At 44.8% G+C, this 25619-nt stretch overlaps 1 protein-coding gene across 1 annotated transcript in view; it reads right to left on the reverse strand.

The window, feature by feature from the left end:
• Positions 1-13817: 13817 nt before the first annotated feature.
• AMACR (alpha-methylacyl-CoA racemase) overlaps positions 13818-25619 on the reverse strand; it is an 82784-nt gene continuing 70982 nt past the window's right edge. Inside the window, exon 6 of the mRNA XM_040338130.1 lies at positions 13818-14359. Coding sequence (XP_040194064.1) covers positions 13950-14359 — 410 coding nt within the window. The 3' untranslated portion in view covers positions 13818-13949. The remainder of the gene's footprint in view (positions 14360-25619) is intronic.

Below are 25619 nucleotides of genomic sequence, written 5' to 3' on the forward strand. Positions count from 1 at the left end.
CTGACTCAGTGAACTACTCTGAAGTATACCTCTGTATCTTCTTAGTTCCTTCTTTGAGGGCTTGTTGGCCTTCCCCGTGGTTTTTTCGTATTTACTTTCCCCTGTGTGAAGCTTCATCCTGAAGATATTTGTATCCCTCACCTAGGAACCAGTACGTATTTTTATTGTTGGCTACAATCTATTTCTATGTATGGTACCGGCCAATAAGACATTTTGTGAGCTTGTTATTTGTTATTTTTCATCAATTTTAGCCTGTTCCCTTGACTTCGCTTTGCAAGCACTGCGCTCTCTCTGCATGAGCCAATTTCTTTCCTATATTGGATATCTTTGTTAGCTATTTGCTGATCAAGACTTGAGTTATTTGCAAGGTACTTTTATGTCGTTCTGCTCACCTTACTGATGCATGTCTCTGGGTGTCTGGATGGATAGAACAATGCTTTCAAAAGAATGGATGTGTTACGATCTTAATTATAAATTTGTGTTTTTTGCTTTTAGATAGTGGGGCCCTTTTTTTGCTCTTACAATCACTATATCCTGAACTGCGTCCTAAAGAAGCCTTACAGTGAAACACTTTGATGCACTCGGGCTCTTATCATATAATATGCATTTCATATGTATGATTTTTAATAATTGTATGTCCTTTTATATATCATGTATGTGTCTTTTTTTCTATTAAAATTATTTCCATATATCTCTATTGTTTACTGTGCTGTTAAAGTCCGAATTGGGTTCACCTTTCCCCCCTCTCTGTTACAAAATTACTATTTACGCATGTGGCAATGTGAGTGCTGTTTCTTTATTATTCTATGTCCTCTAGGGCAGTACCCAGGTCCCCATACACTTTTTATGGCAATAACTTCCCATAGACCAGCGCCGGCCCAAGACATTGTGCTGCCTGGTACCAAGAATGAAATGCTGCCCCCCCCCCCCAAAAAAAAATCACGCCCACCAAAATGCCCCCACATTCATTATTTTATATCAGGATAACTAAAGTGGACCTGTCATGGCTCTATACATGTATATAGAAGTATAAAGAGGACCTGTCATGGCCACACAGAGGCCCCCCTTACATCAGAGCCTGCACAGAGGCAGGCCCGTCGCTACAGGACAGGCAAAACAAACAATTGATTGGGGCCCCGAGCTGGCCTGGGGCCCCCAAGTTCCCCTTCGCAGGCTGTAGCGTGACCAAGCTCCTCTTCCTTCCTCCTGGAGTCCTGTCAGTCCGGCCGGGTACCACGCGTGGTACAGGAGATTTTGTTTCCTGTTTCCGGCCGGACTGACAGGAAGTGCACACTGAGTGCTCACTTCCTTTCAGTCCGGGCCGGGAACACAGGAAACGGAATCTCCTGTACCGCGCGGTACCTGGCCCAGCCCAGGCACTATCGGATAGGGGGTTGGGGACCCATAATGATAGAACACTGGACTGACAGCGGCAGCCTACAGGGAAGATGTGGAGGTGAGATTAGAAAAACATAGGGGCAAGGGAGGGGGGTAAGAACATGGGTTTAAAAAATTTGTGTATCGCTAACGTAGGTTTTGCGTGCGGGGGGAGGTGCTTGGAGGCCCCCATTTTGCTTGGAGCCCCCAAATTCCTTCAAACGGCCCTGCACAGAGGCCCCCCTTATATCAGAGCCTGCACAGAATCCCCCTTACATCAGAGTCTGCACAGAGGCCCCCTTACATCAGAGTATGCACAGAGGCCCCCCTTACATCAGAACCTGCACAGAGACCCCCCTTACATTAGAGCCTGCACAGAGGCCCCCCTTACATCAGAGTCTGCACAGAGGCCCCCCTTACATCAGAGCCCGCACAGAGGCCCCCCTTACATCAGAGCCCGCACAGAGGCCCCCCTTACATTAGAGTCCGCACAGAGGCCCCCTTTACATCAGAGTCCACACAGAGCCTCCCCTTACATCAGAGTCTGCACAGAGGCCCCCCTTACATCAGAGTCCACACAGAGGCCCCCCTTACATCAGAGTCCGCACAGAGGCCCCCCTTACATCAAAGTCCACACAGAGGCCCCCCATTACATCAGAGTCCGCACGGAGGCCCCCCATTACATCAGAGTCCGCACAGAGGCCCCCCCATTACATCAGAGTCTGCAGGGAGGCCCCCCCATTACATCAGAGGTTGCACGGAGGCCCCCCCATTACATCAGAGGTTGCACGGAGGCCCCCCATTACATCAGAGGTTGCATGGAGGCCCCCCATTACATCAGAGTCCGCACGGAGGCCCCCCATTACATCAGAGGTTGCACAGAGGCCCCCCCATTACATCAGAGGTTGCACGGAGGCCCCCCAATTACATCAGAGGTTGCACGGAGGGGGAAGCTTGGTGCTAGCTAAAGTCCAGCAGTTCCAGCTACATGGACAGACAGTGACACAGCTCTCCCTTCCCTCCTCTGCCCCGCGGAATGAGACGCGGGGGGGGGGGGGCGAGTGAAGCTTGGTGCTAGCGATGTCCAGCGGTCCCAGCTGCATGGCCAGACTCATCCCTCCTCTACACCGCAGATTGAGAAGGGGGGAGGGGGGTGCTAGCGAAATTACAGTTCCAGCTTCCAGCAGCATGAGCTGCTCCACGGATTGAGATGCGCGGGGGTGGGGCGGGGGGTGCTAGCAGCGAGACATCTCACCTCACCGCTCCCTCCACTCTCCTCTGCAGCGGGGAAGAAGGGGGGAGTGCCGCAGCGCTGCCACTGCATTCTCACTGGCAATTAGCCTCACAGCGGGATGGGCCGAACGGGATGGTGCCTGGTACAATGGTACCATTGTGTCCCATGATAGGGCCGGCCCTGCCATAGATTTTAATAGCGTTTGCATGTTCCCCAGAACCTTTTGCCTGTTTGGGGTGTTCTGGTGCGAACCATCCCTATGCTAGACATATACATACTTACACATGTGTAAAATATTGATAAGCTCCTGAAGAAGCGTTGTATTGCGAAACATGTAGAGCTTGCATCTCCAAAACGCTATTCTGCTTCCACTCTGCTAAGGGATATTCCCAGTGGTTGTTACATTTACCGACCCTGGCCCAGCGGTTAGAGTTGGTTGTGATGACTATTGTTTGCAAAAGTCTGTATTCACTTTGTATATGCTTTTAAGATATTTTGTAAATGTGTTATAATAAAAATTTAATCTTTTTGATATATTGGTGCCTAAAAAATTCATGATTTCTCTCTATGTATCCAATCCCAGTTTCAGAGGGAAGGTGAAGAGGTCCATCACCTAGAGACACTAGCAAGAAACTAAGGACTCACAAAGTGGGGTATTATTATAGATGGGTCACAAAGACATCCTGCTCATAACAACTAATACAGCGGCATGGCAACCATACTGCAACTCGCTGAGAGAGTCGGCGTAAGAGAACCCTTAAAGCTGTCGCCGCAAATTCGCGGGAGCACGCGTACATGCGCAGGAGCGTGCCCCTTGGCGCCAGACAGCTTATTTAAAGGATGCACTGACCCCAGCCTAGTGCTGACGGATCTCAGCGGTTCCGGTCCCTGTATCCTGTGCCTGTTCCTGTGATCCTGATCCCAGTTACTGAACCTCGGCTTCCTTGACCTTGCTATTGGACTCGCTTCACCTCTGACTCTTGGTTCCTGATCTCGGCTTCCCACGTGACCCTGTTTTCTGCCTGATGACTTTGTGCCTTGCTGCCCGCTTGTTGCTGAATCCGGCTTTCCATGTGACCACGCTCCTGTCTCCTGTTTGGCTCCGGTCAACTTCCCGGGTACCTGCGACTTTGTCCCTGCAACCTGCTGCGACTTCGTCCCTGCAACCTGCTGCGACTTCGTCCCTGCAACCTGCTGTGACTTCCTGCCTTTCAAGATTCGCATCACCTGCTGCGGGCTTCCAGAGTTTCATCTGCGGGCACTCGTGTCTCCCCTGGCCCTTGGTTTCTCCTGTCTCCACTCTCAGCGGGACCAGGGCCGGAGATTCAAGAGAGGCTGACCTTGTCACTTCAGACTTCACCCAGGTATGTGACAGTCGGCCAATCATGCACCGTTACTAATCCCAATAACATCATATAAGTAACGGTCCGTGATTGGCCGACTCTCTCAGCGAGTTGCAGTATGGTTGCCATGCCGCTGTATTAGTTGTTATGAGCAGGACGTTTTTGTGTCATCCAACTCGTGCTGATGAAGTCCCGCCTACGGACGTAACGTGTACGAGTGGAAGGAGTCATCACAGACGTCACCCACAGCCATCGCTGTTGCAATTGTTTCCTATGCTGTCTGTAAGCACTCGTGTCTGAGTGCCGTCTTTGTGAGTAGTTTCGCTTTTGTTTTATCTTACAATTAAACACTCCTTATACAGAGAGCACTAGATTGGCTTCATTTATGTTTCATATGCATGTTGGAGACAAAGCTCAGGACCTTGATCGACACCTATGGTATGCTCATTGATTGGATGTTCTAAGTAGTTATACTGGGAATGAGTTACATGCCATGTGACCTATTATAGGTCGAATCAGTGAGGTGAGAGGCCACTCTGTGTGCGGTGGAGGGATTTCTGGCCACGTTTGATCCACATTGCATGCCATCATTTTCATTGTGAAATCACTTGTGGACTGTTTCTTCTAATAGACATTATATATTAGTGTTTATATTTACATTTAGGTTGTGCTGCGCTGCTTTTGTTATTTTTCTTGAGGGATTTTATATGAATTTACCTTGAGTGCTGGCTTGCAACCATAATTTACTGTTACATATTTTTCAGCGCTGAATTATTTTCCTATTTATTGATATGTAATGTAAAACCTCGTACACACAATCGGATTTTCTGACGGGAAATGTGTGATGACAGGCTGTTGTAGAAAAAAACAACCGTGTGTATGCTCCATCGTACAATTGTTGGATAGCATGCTTTAAAATTTTCCGTCAACAATTGTGTATTGCCGGATTTTCCGAGCGCGGGTACACAAGTCCGTTGGACAAAATTCCAAAGTATAAACACGCATGCTCGGAAGCAATGCTCACCATAACACAACATTAGCAGAAGTTGCCAAAAGGGAGGCGCTAAAGACCTGAAAAAAACATGTCGTTTTGTGTTTGTTGGCCGACAATTCTTTTCCATTTGTATGCAATATAAGTTTCTGGCCAATGCCCTTTGGACAAAAGTTCTACGATTTGTCCGATGAAAATACGATCATGTGTACAAGGCTTTCATTTTCCGCCACACATAGTGCTTTGCTTTTAGGCCAAAAAGTTCCGTTTTGGTCTCATCTGACCAGAGCACCTTCTTCCACGTTTGCTGTGTCCCCCACATGGCTTCTCATAATCTGCAAATGGGACTTTTTATGGCTTTCTTTAACAATAACTTTCTTCTTGCCACTCTTCCATAAAGGCCAGATTTGTGGAGAGCACGACTAATAGTTGTCCTGTGGACAGATTCTCCCACCTGAGCTGTGGATCTCTGCAGCTCCTCCAGAGTTACCATGGTCCTCTTGTCTGCTTCTCTGATTAATGCTCTCCTTGCCCGGCCTGTCAGTTTAAGTGGACGGTCATGTCTTACCAGGGCCCTGTCACTGTTGGGGGCCCAAAGCAGAGCCGCCCGTTAAGCCCCATGTGCTGCCCTCAAATCAGCGCTGAAAATCATCAGCGGCACGCTACTGCTTCCCGTCCCAGTGTTTTAAAATGTACAGCACCCATTGCTTCCCTTTAGACGTGCACTTCTCCCTTCCTGCCACTGGGTGCTGCTTGTATATAAAAGTGAATTAGAATGTGATTTTACAACATCCCCAGTTTGCTCTTTTTTATGCTGTACATACCGTATAATCTATATTTGCAAATTTGCAATCTGGCTTCCGGGTACTTCTCCCCGCGGGAGTAGGCGTTTCTATGCTGATGAGGAATGTCCTCTGGGAGGTCGCCCAGATGATTGACGTCCTTTCAGAAAATGTTCCCCCCGGCAGATAAGGCCCCGCCCCCCGTATTGCGTAGGCGCGTCACGAGTCACGGCTTTTCCAAAATAAGCCGAACATGCAGAGCTGCGAGTCGGCTCTATACGGCGCCTGCGCACCGACTAGGAGCAGCGTAGAGCTGACTGTTCGGCTTCTTTCGGAAACGCCGTGACTCGTGACGCGCCTACGCAATACGGGGGGCGGGGCCTTATCCGCCGGGGGGGACTTTTTCTGAAAGGACGTCAATCATCTGGGCGACCTCCCAGAGGACATTCCTCATCAGCATAGAAACGCCTACTTCTGCGGGGAGAAGTACCCGGAAGCCAGATTGCAAATATAGATTATACGGTATGTACAGCGTAAAAAAAAAAATTGCGGACTGTACATGTTAGAAGTATAAAGAAGTTGGTCTGATATAGATGTTATTTGGGTGAACCTCCGCTTTAAGTAGAAACTTGTAAGGCTATGACTACAAACAGCTTGTCACCTTCACATGTCTAATATAATAAAAGTAAATATTCCATTAGAAAGTCATTATTCCCTATAGTTAGCCATGTCCTACATCCAGATGCCATCTTGAACTAGATAATCACATGTTACTCGTCTTATAAGTCTTTTCCTCGCTTGTTCTCACTCTTCAGTTGTCGAATATCTGTTTGGAAGCTAAAAACGTCCTTGTCTTTAATTTTCTGGATTGTTCTCATTAGACTACCATTGCATTACCAACTGTTAAGTAGGATCTGTGAACTGCATGAAATATTCACAAAGCTCTTGATAAAAGAAATGGCGTATAAAAAAAAAGGGATGATTTAAGATTTGCTCTTCTTTTTTCTTTCTCCTTTTAAGTATGGCAAAGTTACAGCAGCTGCTTGAATGCTCTGCAGATTAGGAAGTCTTCTGTTTGATTTAAAAGACAGACCAAAATTCATAATTGTTTGAAACTGATGAAAAATGCATATTGGTAAAGAGATGGGTTAGCACATTTTTTATTTGGTTATTAGCACTCCTATAGTACACTTGTAGAGTGCTACCATATTTTTTTAAATACGTTTAGGTGGTCAGGATATGGAAAAGTCTGTTTCATGTTGGAGTTGGTCGCTGTGATAGAAGATGTATCTAATGTAGTAATGTATTCTAATGCCGCATACACACGACCGTTTTTCATATCATGGAAAACAACGAAGCTTTTCTCTACGTGATTCTTGTCAAGCCTGCCTTGCATACACACGATCGTAAAAAAAATGCTTGAGCAAAGCGCGGTGACGTACAACACATACGACGGCACTATAAAGGGGAAGTTCTATTTGAATGGCGTCACCCTTTGGGCTGATTATGCAAATTTTCCTTCTCATAACTTGCCACTGAGCATGCGCAATTTTTCCCCCGTCGTTAAAGCCTACACACGACTATTTTTCACTACGAGAAAAACAACGACGTGAAAAACGATGAGAAAAAATAGAGCAGGTTCTACATTTTTTTGTCGAGAAAAATGCTCTGGAGCCTACACACGATCGTTTTTAATGACCAATTTAAAAAATTACATTTTTCTCATCATGAAAAACGGTCATGCGTACGCGGCATTAGATGTTGGTGCACTGGAGGTCAAAATAAAAGAGAGATGGATTTAGAATAGCCAGGTCAAAATAATGCTGAAGTCCTTGGTTGCCTCCAGAGACTGTTGCAGTTGATGTCATGCTTCTCTGACATGGCTCCACAGTCCCCTACTGAGTGTAAAATGTTCTTAGCAGTAATAAAACTATCCTTATGGAGTTGGGTCTCTGTTTTCTTTACATGCTAGAGAAGTACAATGAGTGCTGCCTATCTTAGGGCTTATAAGCATGGTGTCTAAAATGCTGAGTTTAGATGCATACAGGTTATAGTTTTGTAGGCACCTAAATGCAGCATTATAGGAATTAATGAGGCCATACACACCAGTGGCGTAGTGTGGAGGGGGCAGCTAGTGCAGTCACCCCCCGGGCGCAGCTGTAGAGGGGGGCCAGTGCCACCATAAGGCAGCCGTCATGGGGAGGAGGGAAAGGTGTTAAGAACCAAATCACCAAACACTTGCTGGGGATAGGGATTTTTTAGATACCTGTTCCCCCAGCAGGCAAACTAGAACCTCTGTGCTGCACCCAGTAGAAGAGATATTGGAGCCTGGAGGTTTTATTCTGCTGTTTAACTGCTGTCACCGAAAAAGCAGGTAGAAGGTTATAAGCATGCAGAGGAGAGCGGAGCGGTGGGTTGATCCCGTGGACGACATGCTGTGGGGGGGGGGGGGGATTTTGTCTTCCTACTGGTTGCTGCAGCTGCCTCCACCATCAGAGATCCTGGTGGAGATATTCTCCTGCTTGCACGGGACACAGCTAACCCTCCTGTTTGGTTGTCCTGCATTACCAGTGAGATGTGGGGGGATTGTGTGTGTGTGATGAGGTATCTGGAGGTTGTTGTAATATTAATATAGATGTGTAGGTATTTAAAATATCATGATATATATATATATATATATATATATATATATATATATATATATATATATATATATATATATATATGGCATGGTTTACATACAGGCATTCAAGGTTACACATCAAAGGGGTTAGTGGTCAAACGACACGTATCAAAAGGTACAGAGGACTCTTTGATGTGTTAATCTTATCTAAAACGACCTAGGTGTGTGCGATGGCCTACTATTTCCTTGCAAACATAAGGAAGTATTTATTGATGGTAATTAGACTTGTGGGGTATTCATTCAATGGGAACATTTGGTTGACCCCCCCTCCAGTGTGAGTCCAATATTTGAAGCAGTCAAGCTGGCATTCAAGTAGAGTAGTCTTGTCACTCTAAGGAGAATATGGCACAGGTCTAGGAAAAGATGGGATTCTGAAATACTCTGTTGGATCTTTGTATCGTCTGTGGACTTTGGACTTTGTACGTTATTGGAAGTTAATTAAATTTTGCGTTCTCTGGAGAGCCTGGTGTGTTGCTGCGAAACAACGTAATTTATGGTCATCATACTAACATCTAAGATATTTATTATCTGACCGGAGTACTGGACACTATACACTATACATGATCACTACATTTATTGGACAAATTAGATCACTACAGAGGTGTGATCAGAATGGATGGATCTGGGGGGGTTCTGGAAGTTTTGATCAGAGTGGAGGGATGGGGATATCTGGGGTGTGATCTGAGAGGAGGGATCTGGTGGGGTGTCTGCAGGTGTGATTAGAGTGGAGGGATGGGGTAGGACCTGGAGGTGTGATCAGAGTGGAGGGATCTGGAGGTGTGATCAGAGTGGAGGAATCTGGGAGCGTGTGATCAGAGTGTAGGGGTATCTGGGGGGTATAATAAGGATGGGGGTGTGATCAGGGTGGGGGTATCTAAAAGTCCACAATTTAGGGGGCACATATTACTTGCCTTGCCCCGGGCGCTAACAACCCACGCTATGTCACTGATACACACAGCTGCAAACAAAACTGTGCACCACAACTGTGTCTGTATCTGCATATTTCACACATGTATACATGTGTCACCAGTACATGTCTAAATGCATTTAAATGTGAATACTCTAGGTGCACATTTTAAAGAGGAACTCCACCCTTACTATGAAAAATACCAAATAAAGAAAAAAGAGGGCTGCGCTAATAAATTGAATCGATAACAGTGATTTGAAACAAACATAAATTAAATGAATATAGAATAAGAAAGTCCATAAATAAGTATACGACAGTGACGCAAATCAAAATGAAATGTAAGAGTCCATAAGTAAGTATAGAAGCCTGGCGTATCCAGCCTCTTAATGGGGCATTGGGTAGAAGGGTGAACCTCAAAAAATTTACACCACCAACACACGTGTGCCACCACCGTTAGGATATCCTGCTTACCAGAAAGAAAATGGTATGAAGCCTATAAGAAAATCTCACTCCGGGTCTATACGAACTGCAGCTCACAATGGTAAACCGCACAACGGACTGGATGGGCTCAACGTATCAGGCAAACCAGGAAGTCAGCGATCAAATCCCCAGAATAAAAAACACTGTGCTTGTGTAGAAGTGAGAGTTACAAGGTGCTGAAATTCTGGATGATCCAATGGTTTTGTAGCCTCTCACAGTCCAGTCTACAAAGTGCTTTGTAGAATGGATTGTGAGAGGCTACAAAACCATTGGATCATCCACAATTTCAGCACCTTGTAACTCTTTAATGCATACAAAGAACTGGAGAACTGCTCTCAGACCTCCCACTGCATACTGCCCACTGACTGCCCTCACTGCATATGGCCCACTGGCTGCCCTTCACAGCATATGGCCCACTTGCTGCCCTCAAAGCATACTGCTCACTGGCTGTCCTCACAGCATATTGCTCATTGGTTGTCCTCACAGCATACTGCCCACTGACTGCCCACTGGCTGTTCTCACAGCATACTGCCCACTGGATGTCCTTACTGCTTATTGCCACCCCAGACGATGTACTATGCTACGAAACGCATCGAGAGGACTCCACTGTTGCCATAAGTACTTTGATAAGCGCTGATTGACTTCCTTAATGTAAGTGTTCCTACTACATTAAAAGTTCCTTACCTTTACAGTATCACGCTATGTGCCTTCTTTTCTTCTCCTGTTCTTTTATTTTATGTCTGGTTTTACATTTTGGTACCGTGAGAACATAATACCAGGAAAAAGCCTCCTTTCATTGGTTCGGTTTGTCAGATATCTGTGCGGAATGCAGCTGAGGATCCAGCTTCTAACAGTGATTTTTACATCATGCCCAGTTGACCCCCTGAACGCATGTTTTTTAGGGTTCACCGTCTCCGGTAAGCCTCTTACCTGCTGGTGGCGGTTGATCCTATTCTATCCCAGTTTTTCACTTAATCTTCACAACTGAGGAAATCATCACTTTTGATTTTTTTCATTCATCCACTAATATCAGAGACTCATTAATATTAGAGACTTTTTTTAGTGCACCCATTTCTAGTCTATTTAAAGATATTTGTTAAAAAATTTTGTTTTCATTTATTGATTTATTTAAATATTGAACATTTGTTTGGCACTGTGTTCACTCACCAGGTGCACTTTTATTTATGTTTAGCGCTACACTTTTATGTAATATTTGTTTTTACCACTTGTTGATTGGTTGTGATAGCTGCTCACCACCAGGGCAGCGCAGAATTATCCACCTTTCCAGCATGCCAAGGGAGGCGGTGAGTGGAGCAGGGGTGTGGCCAAACTTTCTCATACACACTCAGATGGCTGAGCCGCTGAAACTGGGAAGGAGGTGAAGCAAAGATGGCAGCATGGAAGTCTTCCACTCCCAGTTGTGTGGTAAGTGGCCCATAGGGAAAGGTTTACCTTTTCCCCTGCAGAATTTCTATCCATGCTCCATCTGTGCTACTTCAAGTCCTTTAATGCATACAAAGAACCTGGAGAACTGCTCCCAGACCTCCCACTGCATACTGCCCACTGACTGCCCTCACTGCATATGGCCCACTGGCTGCCCTCACTGCATACGGCTCACTGGCTGTCCTCACAGCATATTGCTCACTGGCTGTCCTCACAGAATATTGCTCACTGGCTGTCCTCACAGCATATTGCTCACTGGCTGTCCTCACAGCATATTGCTCACTGGCTGTCCTCACAGCATATTGCTCACTGGCTGTCCTCACAGAATATTGCTCACTGGCTGTCCTCACAGAATATTGCTCACTGGCTGTCCTCACAGAATATTGCTCACTGGCTGTCCTCACAGCATATTGCTCACTGGCTGTCCTCACAGCATATTGCTCACTGGCTGTCCTCACAGCATATTGCTCACTGGCTGTCCTCACAGAATATTGCTCACTGGCTGTCCTCACAGAATATTGCTCACTGGCTGTCCTCACAGAATATTGCTCACTGATTGTCCTCACAGCATACTGCCCACTGACTGCATACTGCTCACTGACTGTCCTCACTGCATACTGCCCATTGGCTGTGCTCACAGCATACTGCTCACCGACTGTCCTCACAGCATACTGCTCACTGTCTGTTTTCATAGCCTCACTGTGTCCATCACTAGACTGACGCTTTAACATTGGATTCTATGGAAGGGGTGCCCGGATTTGAAAAATTGGTGCTTCCGAAGCGTAGGTCCTCCAGACAACAAACTTTGCACACTTGTAGAGAAGAAATGGGGCTACATGTGTGCTAAGTTCCGAGTCCAGGGGACCTACGATCGGCCAGTACCGGGTCCTCAAATTCACCAGAGAAATTACCATTTAACATGGGAGTCTATGGAAGAGGTGCCCGGCTTTGAAAAATCGGTGCTCCCTGGTTGTAGGTCCCCTGGACATCTTTGCACACCTGTAGAGCAAGAGTGGCGCTACATGTGTGCCACGTTTGGGGACCTTCGGCCGGCCAGGATTGGGTCCCCAAAGTCTGGGAAATCAGGCGCAAAAAGGTGATTCGAGTATAAGCCGAGGGGGGCATTTTCAGCACAAAAACGTGCTGAAAAACTTGGCTTATTCTCGAGTATATACTGTAACTTCAAAAGCTCTGTAATCAACAGACTTCAGTCACCAGAGCAGCTAAGAATAGACATGTAAACATTTGAAGAGGAGGTTTCAGTCCAAGTCGCTGGCTGTAAATGCAAGCATATGCATTTCATATGTTATACTGCATTTCCTTGAAATGTGTTCAGGGTCCCGAAAAAATATATATATAAAGCTATGCAAAACAAATTCCCTTAAATGATCAACAGGTAGACTCATATCAATCCTTACAGGAAGAGTTGAGATTTGTAGATATCTGCAGCAGTCTACATATCTAGATTTAATGATCGTGTTCATTTGTAGTAAGCTATGGTTATGGTCTTTTCATCATCTACTCAGTTTGAATTGCCAAGGTCTGTGATGTATTTGCTTTAAAGGGGCTGTGAACAATTATTTTTTTTAAAATAACAAACATGTTATACTTACCTCCACTGTGCAGCTTGTTTTTCACAGAGTGGCCCACGATCCTCGTCTTCTGGGGTTCCTCTGCGGCTGTCTCTGGTCCTCCCTGCAAGAACTCCACACATTCATGCAAGCTCCCTCGCATTGTATGGAGTCCTTGCGGGCATGCTCCCGTTATACAGCGAACGGCCATAGCCGCTCACTGTATCACTCTGCCCTGCCCCTCGGCACGCCACGTCATTGGATGTGATTGACAGCAGCGCCAGCCAATGGCTGCGCTGCTTTCAATCCATCCGCTCTAGCCAATCAACGGCCAGGCTGAGCGGCGAAGAGGATGTCGGGGCCGAGCGCGGGGTCAAGGGGGGCCAGTATAGTTGGACGTTTTTTCACCTTAATGCATAGAATGCATTAAAGCAGTGGTTCACCTGAAAAAAAAAAAATTAAAGCCAGCAGCTACAAATACAGCAGCTGTTGACTTTTAAAAAATGGACACTTACCTGTCCAGGTCACCCGCGACGTCGGCAGCCGAAGCCGAGCGGTAGCTCAGCTTTGGGCTTCCTTCGCCGCCATCCTCGGTGAGGGAATCAGGAAGTGAAGCGCTGCGGCTTCACTGCCCGGTTCCCTACTGCGCATGCGCGAGTCACGCTGCGCCGTTCCCACTGGTCCCCGTTGTGTTCTGGGAGCCGAGTGTTTCCCAGAACACCACGAGGGGGTGACGCGGAGGGACCGGACTCCCGCGGGAGTCTATATCAGGAAGTGGTGCAAATACCTGTTTTATACAGGTATCTGCACCCCCTCCCCCCTTAAAGGTGTCAAATGTGACACTGGAGGGGGGGGGGGAGGTTTCTGAAAAGTGGAGGTTGACTTTTGGGTGAACCTCCGCTTTAAGGTGAAAAAACATTTACCTTTACAACCCCTTTAATGTGAAGATCTACATATAAAATTTAAGTAAATAATAAGTAATAGTAAGTAATAACCAGTATAAACAGACATTTAAAAATTATTTATTTTATTGAAAAATATATCAATTGTAAAAAATATTAGTTATTAAGTATTTTTGAAGTAGTGGCAATTATATGTAATTTAAATTAATCCTCAATTTCCAGTTCTATGAGTAAAATTATAATTGTGATTTTGGCTTATTGAGGGCAATTGCTCCGGAAACTTGAAGATCAGAAATTTCTTTAGCGGAAAAGCCATTTTCGGAAAGAACTTCATATGTGTGCTCTCCAACTAAAGGATCCCTGCCCATTGCAGGAACAGCGGGTGTTCTAGAAAAGACAGGTGCCGGCCTCGGGCTCACTTCTCCTTCATCGCTGCAGACAAAAGAACCTCGTTCTTTATTGTGTGGGTGTGCCGCTACATTGTCAAAGGTCAGAACGGGCGTCACGCAGGCATCGGTGCCGTCAAACACCTCACACCACTGTGCTTGTGTCTTTTCCAGGAATCTTCCAATAATTACCTTCTTCAGTTTGGGCCACTCAGTGTAGCTCATCTGACCAGGGAGGTCAGAGGTGTCAAGGTCAAGGCCTGCAGGGAATCAGAGAACAGGATATACATCACCAAACGACATGATAAATACTGCAATTAAACAGGTTTACTTACATAATACTGTAGATCAGCTTTTCTCAACCAGAGGAACCCTTGAGATATCTTTCTGGTCTCAGGTAACCCCTGCTAAAAATGACCATATCTACAGCTCAAGATACAGAAGTGTGATGATCAGTGGGAAGAATGTTCCTTACACTTGTGGTCATTGGGAATAACTACCCCCTTGCAGATAATCAAATTGATAGTCACGTTGATGTCAGTGGGAACTTATCTAGGAACTGGGAGAGGCTGAAATTGCTCACTAATCAGGGAACCCCTAACAACCTTTGGAGGAACCCTAGGATTCCATGGAACTGTGGTTAAAGCGGGGGTTCACCCAAAAAACAAGTATATAACATTACATTCAGTATACCGCTATATCGCTATTTTCCTCCCGGTTTCCGGGTACTCATACCCGCAGGACTGGGCATTCCTGTGCAGTGCCGCAATGTCATCTGGGACTTTGCCCATATGATTGACGTGCCTGAGAAAAACTCCCACCGGCGGATAAGGCGCGTCATGACTTTCCGAAAATAGCCGAACTGCGAGTCGGCTCTAAACGGCACCTGCGCACCGACTAGAAAACGTGTAGAGCTAACATTATCTTTGACAAAAAAATAAAAATAAATGGGCTAACTTTACTGTTGTCTTATTTTTTAATTAAAAAAAGTGTATTTCTTTCAAAAAAAGTGCGCTTGTAAGACCGCTGCGCAAATACGGTGTGACATAAAGTATTGCAACAATCGTCATTTTATTTTCTAGGATGTAAGGAAAAAAAATGTATAATGTTTGGGCTCTAAGTAATTTTCTAGCAAAAAAAAACAGTTTTTAACTTGTAAACAACAAATCTCAGAAAGAGGCTCGGTCCTTAAGTGGTTAAAGATGAGATGAACACCCCCTGGTTCGGTTCGCACCAGAACTTGCAAACAGGCAAAACATTTTTTCAAACACGCGAACACTATAAGGCCCCATACACACGACCGGATCTATCCGCTGGGATTTATCCGCGGATCAGTTCCAGCGGATAGATCCGGTCGTGTGTAGGCCCGAGCGGACATTTCCCAGCGGATAAAAATCCAGCCGACGGATTTCCAGCGGAAAAAAAATTTGTAGCATGCTACAAAATCTATCCGCTGGAATCCTGTCCATTGGACTTATCCGGTCACCTGTACAGACTCACCGGATAAGTCCGTCCGCTCCCCATCCCTTGCATGCGTCGAAATGATTCAACGCATGCGTGGAAGTATTTACCTTCCAGCATCATCGCGGCGACGGCGCGGCCACGTCGCGACACGTCACCGCGGATGTTTTCCGCTCGGATTTTGATCCGATGGTGTGTACAAGCCAAGGTGAAATGTCCGATTGAAACGGTCCGGCGGACCGTTTCCATCGGACAACCCCTCGTCTGTACGAGGCCTTAAAGTCTATAGGGCACAAACATGAAAAATCAAAAGTGATAATTTTAAAGGCTTATATGCACGTTATTGCCATAAAAAGTGTTTGGGGACCTGGGTACTGCTTCAGGGGACATGTATCAATGCAATTTTTTTTTTAAACTGCCGTTTTATCGGGAACAGTGATTTTAATAATGCCTAAACAATAAAGTGAAATATTCCTTAAAATTTTGTGCCTGGGGGGTGTCTATAGTATGCCTGTACAGATGCACATTTTTCCCGTGTTTAGAACAGTCCCGCAGCAAAATTACATTTCTAAAGGAAGAAAAGTAATTTAAAACTGATCGCGGCTGTAATGTTGTGTCGGGTCTCGCCAATATAGATAAAACTCATTGAAAAAAACAACATAGCCCCCCCCCCCCAGTCCATTACCAGGCCCTTTGGATCTTATATAAATATTAAGGGGAACCCTGAACCAAAATTTAAAAAAAAATGCGTGGGGGCCCCCCCAAAATCCATATCAAGCCTTTCAGGTCTGGTATGGATTTTAAGGGGAAACCTGCGCCAAAATGAACAAAAATGGCATCAAAATCCATACCAGACCCTTATCTGAGCATGCAACCTGGCAGGACGCAGGAAAAGAGGAGGGGATGATAGAGCGCCCCCCTCCTGAACTGCACCAGGCCACATGCCCTCAACATGGGGGCCCCCAGATCCCGCCCCCCCCCCCATATGTGAATTGATAAGGTGTACATTCTACCCCTAACATTCCACAAAAAAGTGTCAAAAATAGTAAAAAAAGACACTTTGGGACAAGTCCTTTATAAAAAAAAAAAAAAATGTCCCAGGTTGTCATCTTCTATCACGCCACCCAACAGATCCGCCTCCATGGGAGGCTCCCGCCAAGTGACACTTCTTCTCAGTGACAGCTGTTATATAGCTGAGGGCGGGGCCACCCGTGGCGTAAATGGGTGACCCCACCCCCTCTGATGCCAAGGTGCTTTGGAGGTAACTCCGAAGCACCCCCCTGATTAATGCCCTCCTTGCCTGGTCCGTGAGTTTTGGTGTGCAGCCGCATCTTTGCTGTTGTGCCATGTTCTTTCCATTTGTTTATGATAGATTTGATGGTGCTCCTAGAGATCATCAAAGATTTGGATATTTTTTTTATAACCTAACCCTGACTTGTACTTCTCAACAACATTGTGCCTGACTTGTTTTTAGACATGTGCACACTGAAATATTTTGTTTCGGGAAATTCGTTTTCGTCCGAAAAATACATTTATTTAGTTACTCCCGAAATTTGTTTTTATTTTGTTTTGTTAAAAAATGCATTTGTCTGAAAATCTGAATTAAGGTCGAATCTGTCATTGAAGGCTTATGGTGTCTGTCGAATGTTCTAAGAAGATTCGACGGAGAAGCTAAACTGTACGACGCCGCAATCATACTTTTCCGGTCGAATGTTCCGCCTACAAGCTATAGAAGAATTTTAATGTTGTATGACACTAGTAATAATTATATTTATAAATTATTATTACTAGTCAACCAACATTCAAATTCTTCTATAGCCTATGGGCCGAGCATTTGACCAGAAATGTACGATTGCAGTGTCGTACAGTTTGGCTGCTTGTCGATTCTTCTTAATGACAGATTCAACGTTTGTATGTTTTTCGCTGCTTCGTCGAATCTTCGTCGTTCATGTCGAACGGTCTACCCCAACACTGTCTCTATAATATCAAATTTTTTCTCTCTATGTCGAATCTTTCCTCTCTATGAATAATCTTGGACTAATAGAGTGAAGGTTAGGCATATTTGACCACAGGTTCGATAGACACAGATTGCTATTGTGGCATCATATCGAATCTCCTATCAATATCGAACTGTTGTAGCAATGAAAACGAAAATAAAGATTCTGTGCGTTAGTTTTTGCTTATTAAAACGATAACGAAAATACCCGAAATTCGGACAAAAATGCATTCAGATGAAAACGAATGCACATGTCTACTTGTTTGGAGAGTTCCTTGGTCCTCATGGCAGTGTTTGGTTAGTGGTGCCTCTTGCTTAGGTGTTGTAGCCTCTAGGGCCTTTAAAAAAAGGTGTGTATATGTAATGACAGATCATGTGACACTTACAGTAGATTGCACACAGGTGGACATCATTTCACAAATTATGTGACTTCTGAAGGTAATTGGTTGCACCAGAGCTTTTTTTGGGCTTTATAAGAAAGGGAGTGAATACATACACACATGCCAATTATCATTTTTTTATTTCTGAAAAATTGTTTTATGTATATATTTTTCTAATTTTACTTCACCAACTTAGACGATTGTGTTCTGATTCATCACATAAAATTCAGATACCAAAAAAAAAACATTGAACTAAAGACTGTAATGTAACAAATAGGTAAAAAGCCAAGGGGGATGAATACTTTTAGAAGGCACTGTTTAAGTGACAGACTGAGCCAGTCTAAAATGTATTCGTATCATAAACTGGATGTGTTTTTTCCTCCTTTTCCAACAATTTTCCATCTCATAAAGTAGAGGAATTTGTGAACTTTAGGAGAAGAATCTTAAAGGAACACTAAAGGTTCGTTTTTTATTAGATCAATTGATTGCTGTAAGCAAGAGCATTTAAATATCACTTACCTCGTTTTTCCTTTTGACCTCCAAAATACAGTAATCCAGGTTTGAAAATGCCATTTCCTGTCTCTCCTCTTCTTGCTTTCCACCAGCATCTGAGCTGTTTTGCATGGTGGAAAGCAGAATGTGCTCACCCCCTCCCTATGACTACAGCCCTGCGTGAAGATGCTCTCTTATCCCTCACAGGCATGGAGGCTAAGCCTAATGGGAACTGTAGTTCCCATAATGCCGTGATGTAGCAAGAATGAATGCGCACCGCAAACCAGGAAGTCAGTGAGAATAATGATTCAGGAGTGACGGAGGTGAATAAAACAGCTCGATTTCAACAGGTATCAAACTAGTTATAATGCAAAACATTACTTTTTACTTTATCAGCTACTGTCAGACTTTAATTTAAGAGGAAAATATTTTTGTCTTTACAACTCCTTTCGACCCGGTTCCCACTGGGGTGACACGACAGGCGGCTGACGTGTCGCGTCCCATTCCATGCAATGGAACCGTTCTAATAGGAGCGACGCAAGTCGCTCCGACTTAGAAAAAGGCTCCTGTACGACTTCGGGGGCGGCTCGGGGCGACCTGCATTGACTTCTATACAGAAGTCGTTTTGCAAATCGCCTCTGAAATCGTCCTCAAGACGACTTGCAGAGTCGCCCCCGAAGTCGTGCCGCTGCTGTGTGAACCGACTCTTAAGCTTTTAGATCCACAAAAAAAACTTGAAAGCATGCTCAATTTAACTATTAAATAGAGCAAGAGGACAATGCTTTGTGTCACACGGTAAGCCTTTTGTCTCAGTGGGAAGGGTATTACAGAGTAGACTAATACATATGCTGTTCCAAATCGATAAAGACGAAGCATAAAATCTAAAGGTCAGTTCAAGCTGTCGGGTAATTTCCTTGACACGTATTTTCTGTATAATTGTCAGGTTGTTTCATAAAAAGATCACAACTGTATTTCACGGAAAAACACCAGAAACCATTGAAAATCAGCAGGAAGGTAGAATGTAATAATCAAGCTTTCTAGTGGCGGGTTGGCTGACGGCACTTGTAGGTTTAAATGAAAGTTCCACTTTTGATAGAAAATGTATATAATTATATAATTGCCATACACACCATTTTAAAATTGAATAGTATTTATAATAGCATTTTATGTCAATCTGCACCCAGAAATGATATTGAAATCAAGCAAAAAAATCCAACTGTTGCTTATTTGCAACCATGCCTAATTGTTTTGTTCAGAGCTCCCTTGGAAATTTAATGTCCTGCATAGAAAGTCAAACTTTAGACACACAACACCCATCTCTGTCCTTGAAGCTGAACTCCAGGAAAACCATGAAATACACGCAAGAAAAAAAGTCTCTTTTCTCCATGTTCAGCGTTGATAATACCTATAACATCTGTCTATGGATGATCATGTGACTGTATTGGTATCTGGCTCAGCACTGTCACATATGAGTGAGGAGACGGCAAGCCCTGTGTAATGGCTTTTAGCCATTAGAAATCCAAGTAGAGCTTACATAGGCACACTTTCAGAGCCCCATAAAACTGATCTCTAGAGCCGCTTAGATCACTTTTAACAGAAAGTCCTTTAGCTGTTAAAGTAGTAGGTAGTTACATAGGGCCAGATTCACACAGAAGAGCGGCGGCGTAACGTATCGTAGATACGTTACACCGCCGCAATTTTTCATCGCAAGTGCCTGATTCACCAAGCACTTGCGATGAAAACCTACGCCGGCGCAAGGCGGGCCAATTCAAATGGGCGTGTGCCATTTAAATTAGGCGCGCTCCCACGCCGGACCTACCGCGCATGCTCCGTTTCCGAACTCCCGCCGTGCTTTGCACGAAGTGATGTCATTTTTTTGAACGGCGACGCGCGTAGGGTAATTCCGTATTCCCGGACGGCTTACGCAAACGACATTATTTTTTAAATTTCGACGCGGGAACGACGGCCATACTTTATACAGCAATACGATTGCTGTGTAAAGTTAAGGCACCAAAAAAAAGACTAACTTTGCGACGGGAAACTAGACTAGCGGCGACGTAGCGAACTCGAAAAACCGTCGGGGATAGCCGTAACTCCTAATTTGCATACCCGACGCTGGTTTACGACGCAAACTCCCCCCAGCGGCGGCCGCGGTATTGCATCTTAACCACTTACCCCCCGGACCATATTGCTGCCCAAAGACCAGAGACCTTTTTGCGATTCGGGACTGCGTCGCTTTAACAGACAATTGCGCGGTCGTGCGACGTGGCTCCCAAACAAAATTGGCGTCCTTTTTTTCCCACAAATAGAGCTTTCTTTTGGTGGTATTTGATCACCTCTGCGGTTTTTATTTTTTGCGCTATAAACAAAAATATAGCGACAATTTTGAAAAAAATGAATATTTTTTACTTTTTGCCATAATAAATATCCCCCAAAAATATATAAAAAAACATTTTTTTTCCTCAGTTTAGGCCGATACGTATTCTTCTATATATTTTTCGTAAAAAAAACCGCAATAAGCGTTAATTGATTGGTTTGCGCAAAAGTTATAGCGTTTACAAAATAGGGGGTATTTTTATGGCATTTTTATTAATATTTTTTTTACTAGTAATGGCGGCGATCAGCGATTTTTTTTTCGGTACTGCGACATTATGGCGGACACTTCGGACACTTTTGACACATTTTTGGGACCATTGGCATTTTTATAGCGATCAGTGCTATAAAAATGCATTGGATTACTATAAAAATGCCACTGGCAGTGAAGGGGTTAACACTAGGGGGTGGGGAAGGGGTTAAGTATGCCTGGGTGTGTTCTTACTGTGGGGGGGGTGTGGCCTCACTAGGGGAAACACTGTTCTTCTGTTCATACATTGTATGAACAGAAAATCAGCATTTCCCCCGCTGACAGGACCGAGAGCTGTGTGTTTACACACACAAAATACTAAAGGAGATGATCATGCAGCACAGGCGGTTTTAACCCGACGGTAAAGCACTGCTAAAACTAGCATCGTTTTACCGCTACCACCCCAGTGTGAAAGTACCCTTAGGTATTAGATGTGCAAACAATAAGGTGAGAGCACATCTAATACCTACAGAGAGTAATGGAAATATGTAGGTAGATTCACAAAGAGTTAGGCCGGCTTATCTACAGATAAGCCGACCTAACTCTGAATCTAAGCCGACCTATGTTTAAGTGTATTCTCTAACAGAGATACACTTAAACATATCTAAGATAGGACGGATTGTGCCGTCCTTCCTATCTTAGATTGCAATGTTTTGGCTTACCGCTAGGTGGCGCTTCCATTGCGGCCGGCGTAGATTATGTAAATGAGCATTTACGACGATTCCCGAACGAACGCGAGCCCGCCGCAGTCGATTAACGTCGTTTCCGTACGCGATAGGCCGCCTAAAGTTATTCCACCTATGAGGTGGAATAACAATGTTAAGTATGGCCACCGTTCCCGCCATGAGGTTCGAATTTTTAACGTCGTTTGCGCAAGTCGTCCGCGAATCGGGATTTACGTCCACGTCGAAATCAATAGGCCCGTACGGCGTACTGGGAAATGTAGGCGCCCGGCGCATGCGCAGTAGCCGAAAAAACGTGAGGTCAAGCCTCATTACCGTTAAACACGCCCCCTCCAACCCATTTGAATTAGGCGCCCTTACGCCCGCCGCGTTTACACTACGCCGCCCTAAGTAAGAAGGTAAGTGCCTTCAGAATCATGTACTTGCCTCTCTTACTTAAGGCGGCGTAGTGTAAACACGCTAGGCTACGCCGCCGCAAATTAGCGCGCCCCTACCTGAATCTACCCAACAGTCTGTAGAGGATATATATGCATCCCAGGTGTTGTATATTTATACACTGTATTTAGTTTAGCTAGATCCTCTCTTCCTAATATACTGACAGGCAGGCAGGTGATTGTGCTAGCTGCAGTATTTTTACTTGGTGTACTGTGTCCTCTGCACAGTGTGCACCTAAAGCTACGTGAATACAATTGCTGTTGTTCTCATATTAATACCACAGGCAGTGGCTGATCAGCAAGTATTTTCACTTGGTGTACTGTGTCCTCTGCACAGTGTGCACCTAAAGCCACGTGAATACAATTGCTGTTGTTCAATTGTTGTTGTTTTTCATTGATACATGTTCCCTGGGGCAAGACCTGGGTTCTCAAACCCATTTTACGGCAATAACTTGCATCTTAGCCTTTAAAATGAGCACTTTTGATTTCGAACGTTCGAGTGCCATAGACTGCAATGGGGTTCTAAAGTTGCGCGAATGATCGGTCTGTTCGAAGGTTCTGGTGTGAACCGAACAGGGGGGGGGGGTGTTCGGCTCATCCCTAGTAGTGAGCCCTTTTGGGTCGCCAACTTGAGGTTCCCCAGGGTGCAGAGTCTGAGGCCTTGTACACATGACCGAACATGTCCGATGAAACTGGTCCGTCGGACCAGTTTCCGCGGACATGTCCGACCGTGTGTAGGGCCTACCGGACAGTTTTCCGGCCTAGCGGACAGGTTTCCAGCGGACAAAAGTTTCTTAGCATACTAAGAAACTTGTCCGCTGGAAGCCTGTCCGTCGGACATGTCCGATGGTTAGTACAACTCATCGGACATGCCTGCTGGCCCGAAATCCCGTGCATGCGTCGAATTGATTTGACGCATGCGTGGAAGCATTGACCTTCCGTGTCAGAGAACGTCGGTGTCGTCTAAGTCACCGCGTTCTCTGTCCGCGGGGATTTTGGTCTGATGGTGTGTACACACATCAGACCAAAAGTGTTGTCTATGGAGCTTTTAAAATACTGTCCTACGTGCAATTTTAAAGCATGGCATGTTTGGTATTTATTTACTCGATGTAACACCAAATTTTATACTTTACCAAAAAATAGGTATTATATTATGTTATGTTTGTGTGCATAAAAATTCATTACGGTGTATTTTTTTCCCAAACAATGGCATTCAAAAAAACACTGCGCAAATACCGCATGACATAAAAATTTGCAAAGCCCACCATTTTATTCTCGAGGGCCTCTGCTAAGAAAAAATAAAATGTTTGGGGATTCCAAGTAAAATCGAAGGATGAGGTAAGTGAAGGAGGAAGGTAGGAAGCTATTTAGGAAAAAAAATTGTACCTTTACAACCTCTTTAACCACTTCAGCCCCGGAAGAATTGGCTGCCATTTTTTGCGATTAGGCACTGTGATGCTTTAACTGACAATTGCGCGGCCGTGCGACGCTATACCCAAACAAAATTGATGTCCTTTTTTTTCCACGAATAGAGCTTTCTTTTGGTGGAATTTGATCATCTCTGCAATTTTTTTTTGCGCTATAAACAAAAAAAAAAGAGTGCCAATTTTGAAAAAAAAAAAATATTTTGTACTTTTTGCTATAATAAATATCCCCATAAAAAAAAAAAAAAAAGGGATTTTTTTTCTCAGTTTAGGCCGATATGTATTCTTCTACATATTGTTGGTAATAAATATCGCAATAAGCGTATATTGATTGGTTTTCACAAAAGTTATAGCGTCTACAAAATAGGGGATAGATTTATAGCATTTTTATTATAATTTTTTTTACTAGTCATGGCGACGATCTGCAATTTTCATCGGGACTGCGACATTATGGCAGACACTTTTGACACATTTTTGGGACCATTGGCATTTATACAGTGATCAGTGCTATAAAAATGCACTGATTAATGTAAAAATTTCTCTGACAGGGAAGGGGTTAACACTAGGGGGCGATCAAGGGGTTAATTGTGTTCCCTAGTGTGTATTCTAACTGTGGGGGGATGGGACTGACCTAGAAATGACAGATCGTGGTTCCTAGCCATTAGGAACTCACGATCTACCTTTCCTCACAGAACAGAACAGGGACGTGTGTGTTTACACACACACGTCCCTGTTCTGCCTCTCGTGACCGCAATCGCTCGTGGCCGGCGGTCATCGCGACTGCCGGTCACGAGCATCAGCAACCCCGCGATGCAGCGCACGCCTGCTATCCTACTTAAAGGGATCAACGTACACCCATGGCTGTTCGCGGGATCAGACCGAACTGCTGCCGTATAACGACGGCGGCTGGTCGGCAAGTGGTTAAAGCTGAACTACAGCTTTTGTTACACTTTACATAGTTTGTTAGAGCCAAGCTGGCTCAAACAAACATTGCCCCTCACTAACACCTGAGGCCACTGGATTTGCTGCATAAACTGTACATAGCTGAAGCTACATCCAGCACACTGCACTGGGTTCAACCCCAGACCGTCCCGTCATACCCAGAACACATTAGAGTCTATCTGAGCGGCGCTAAGCCATTCATAGAAAGTGATGTATTCTAGCAATGAATAGAAAGCTTCCTCTGATTCGCTGAGTCAGAGGTTATGACATCATCAATCTGCCTCTCCACCTCTCCAACTCAACCAATCAGAGGAAGCTTTGTATTCGTTGCTAGAATACATCACTTTGATGAATGGCTGAGCGCTGCTTACATAGACTCTAATGTATTCCGGGTATGAGACAGGAAGTCTTGGCTTAAACCCGGAACACAGTGCTGTATGAAAGTTTATACAGCCCATGCAGTGCCCTTACCTCTTAGTGAGACACATACACTATATTGTCAAGAGTATTGAGACGCCTACCTTTACACACACATAAACTTTAATGGCATCCCAGTCTTAGTCCGTAGGGTTCACAATTGAGTTGGCCTACCCTTTGCAGCTATAACAGCTTCAACTCTTCTGGGAAGGCTGTCCACAAGTTTCAGGAGTGTGTCTATGGGAATTTTTGACCATTCTTCCAGAAGTACATTTGTGAGGTCAGGCACTGATGTGGACGAAAAGACCTGGCTCACAGTCTCCGCTCTAATTCATCCCTAAGGTATTTTATCAGGTTGAGGTCAGGACTGTGCAGGCCAGTCAAGTTTCTCCACCCAAAACTTGCTCATCCATGTCTTTATGGCTGAATGTCGCCCATATGAACGAGTTGGTAGTAATTCATTCAAAATCTTTTAATATTTGGGCAGTCCAACCAAATATGTTTGTGGGTACCAGTCTATTTCCACCCCCTAAAGCATAATTCATTATTTCTGCTGATTGGAGAGCTCTGTCTCAGATTTGGTATGGGGGGCATGTTGGATCTCTGCAAAAAGCAAGTTCCATAAAAATCCTGCCATTGTCTTTTTGTAAGGGGAAGCTTGAAGGAAA

Source organism: Rana temporaria, chromosome 1, assembly GCF_905171775.1.
Source record: "Rana temporaria chromosome 1, aRanTem1.1, whole genome shotgun sequence".
Lineage (NCBI taxonomy): Eukaryota > Metazoa > Chordata > Amphibia > Anura > Ranidae > Rana > Rana temporaria.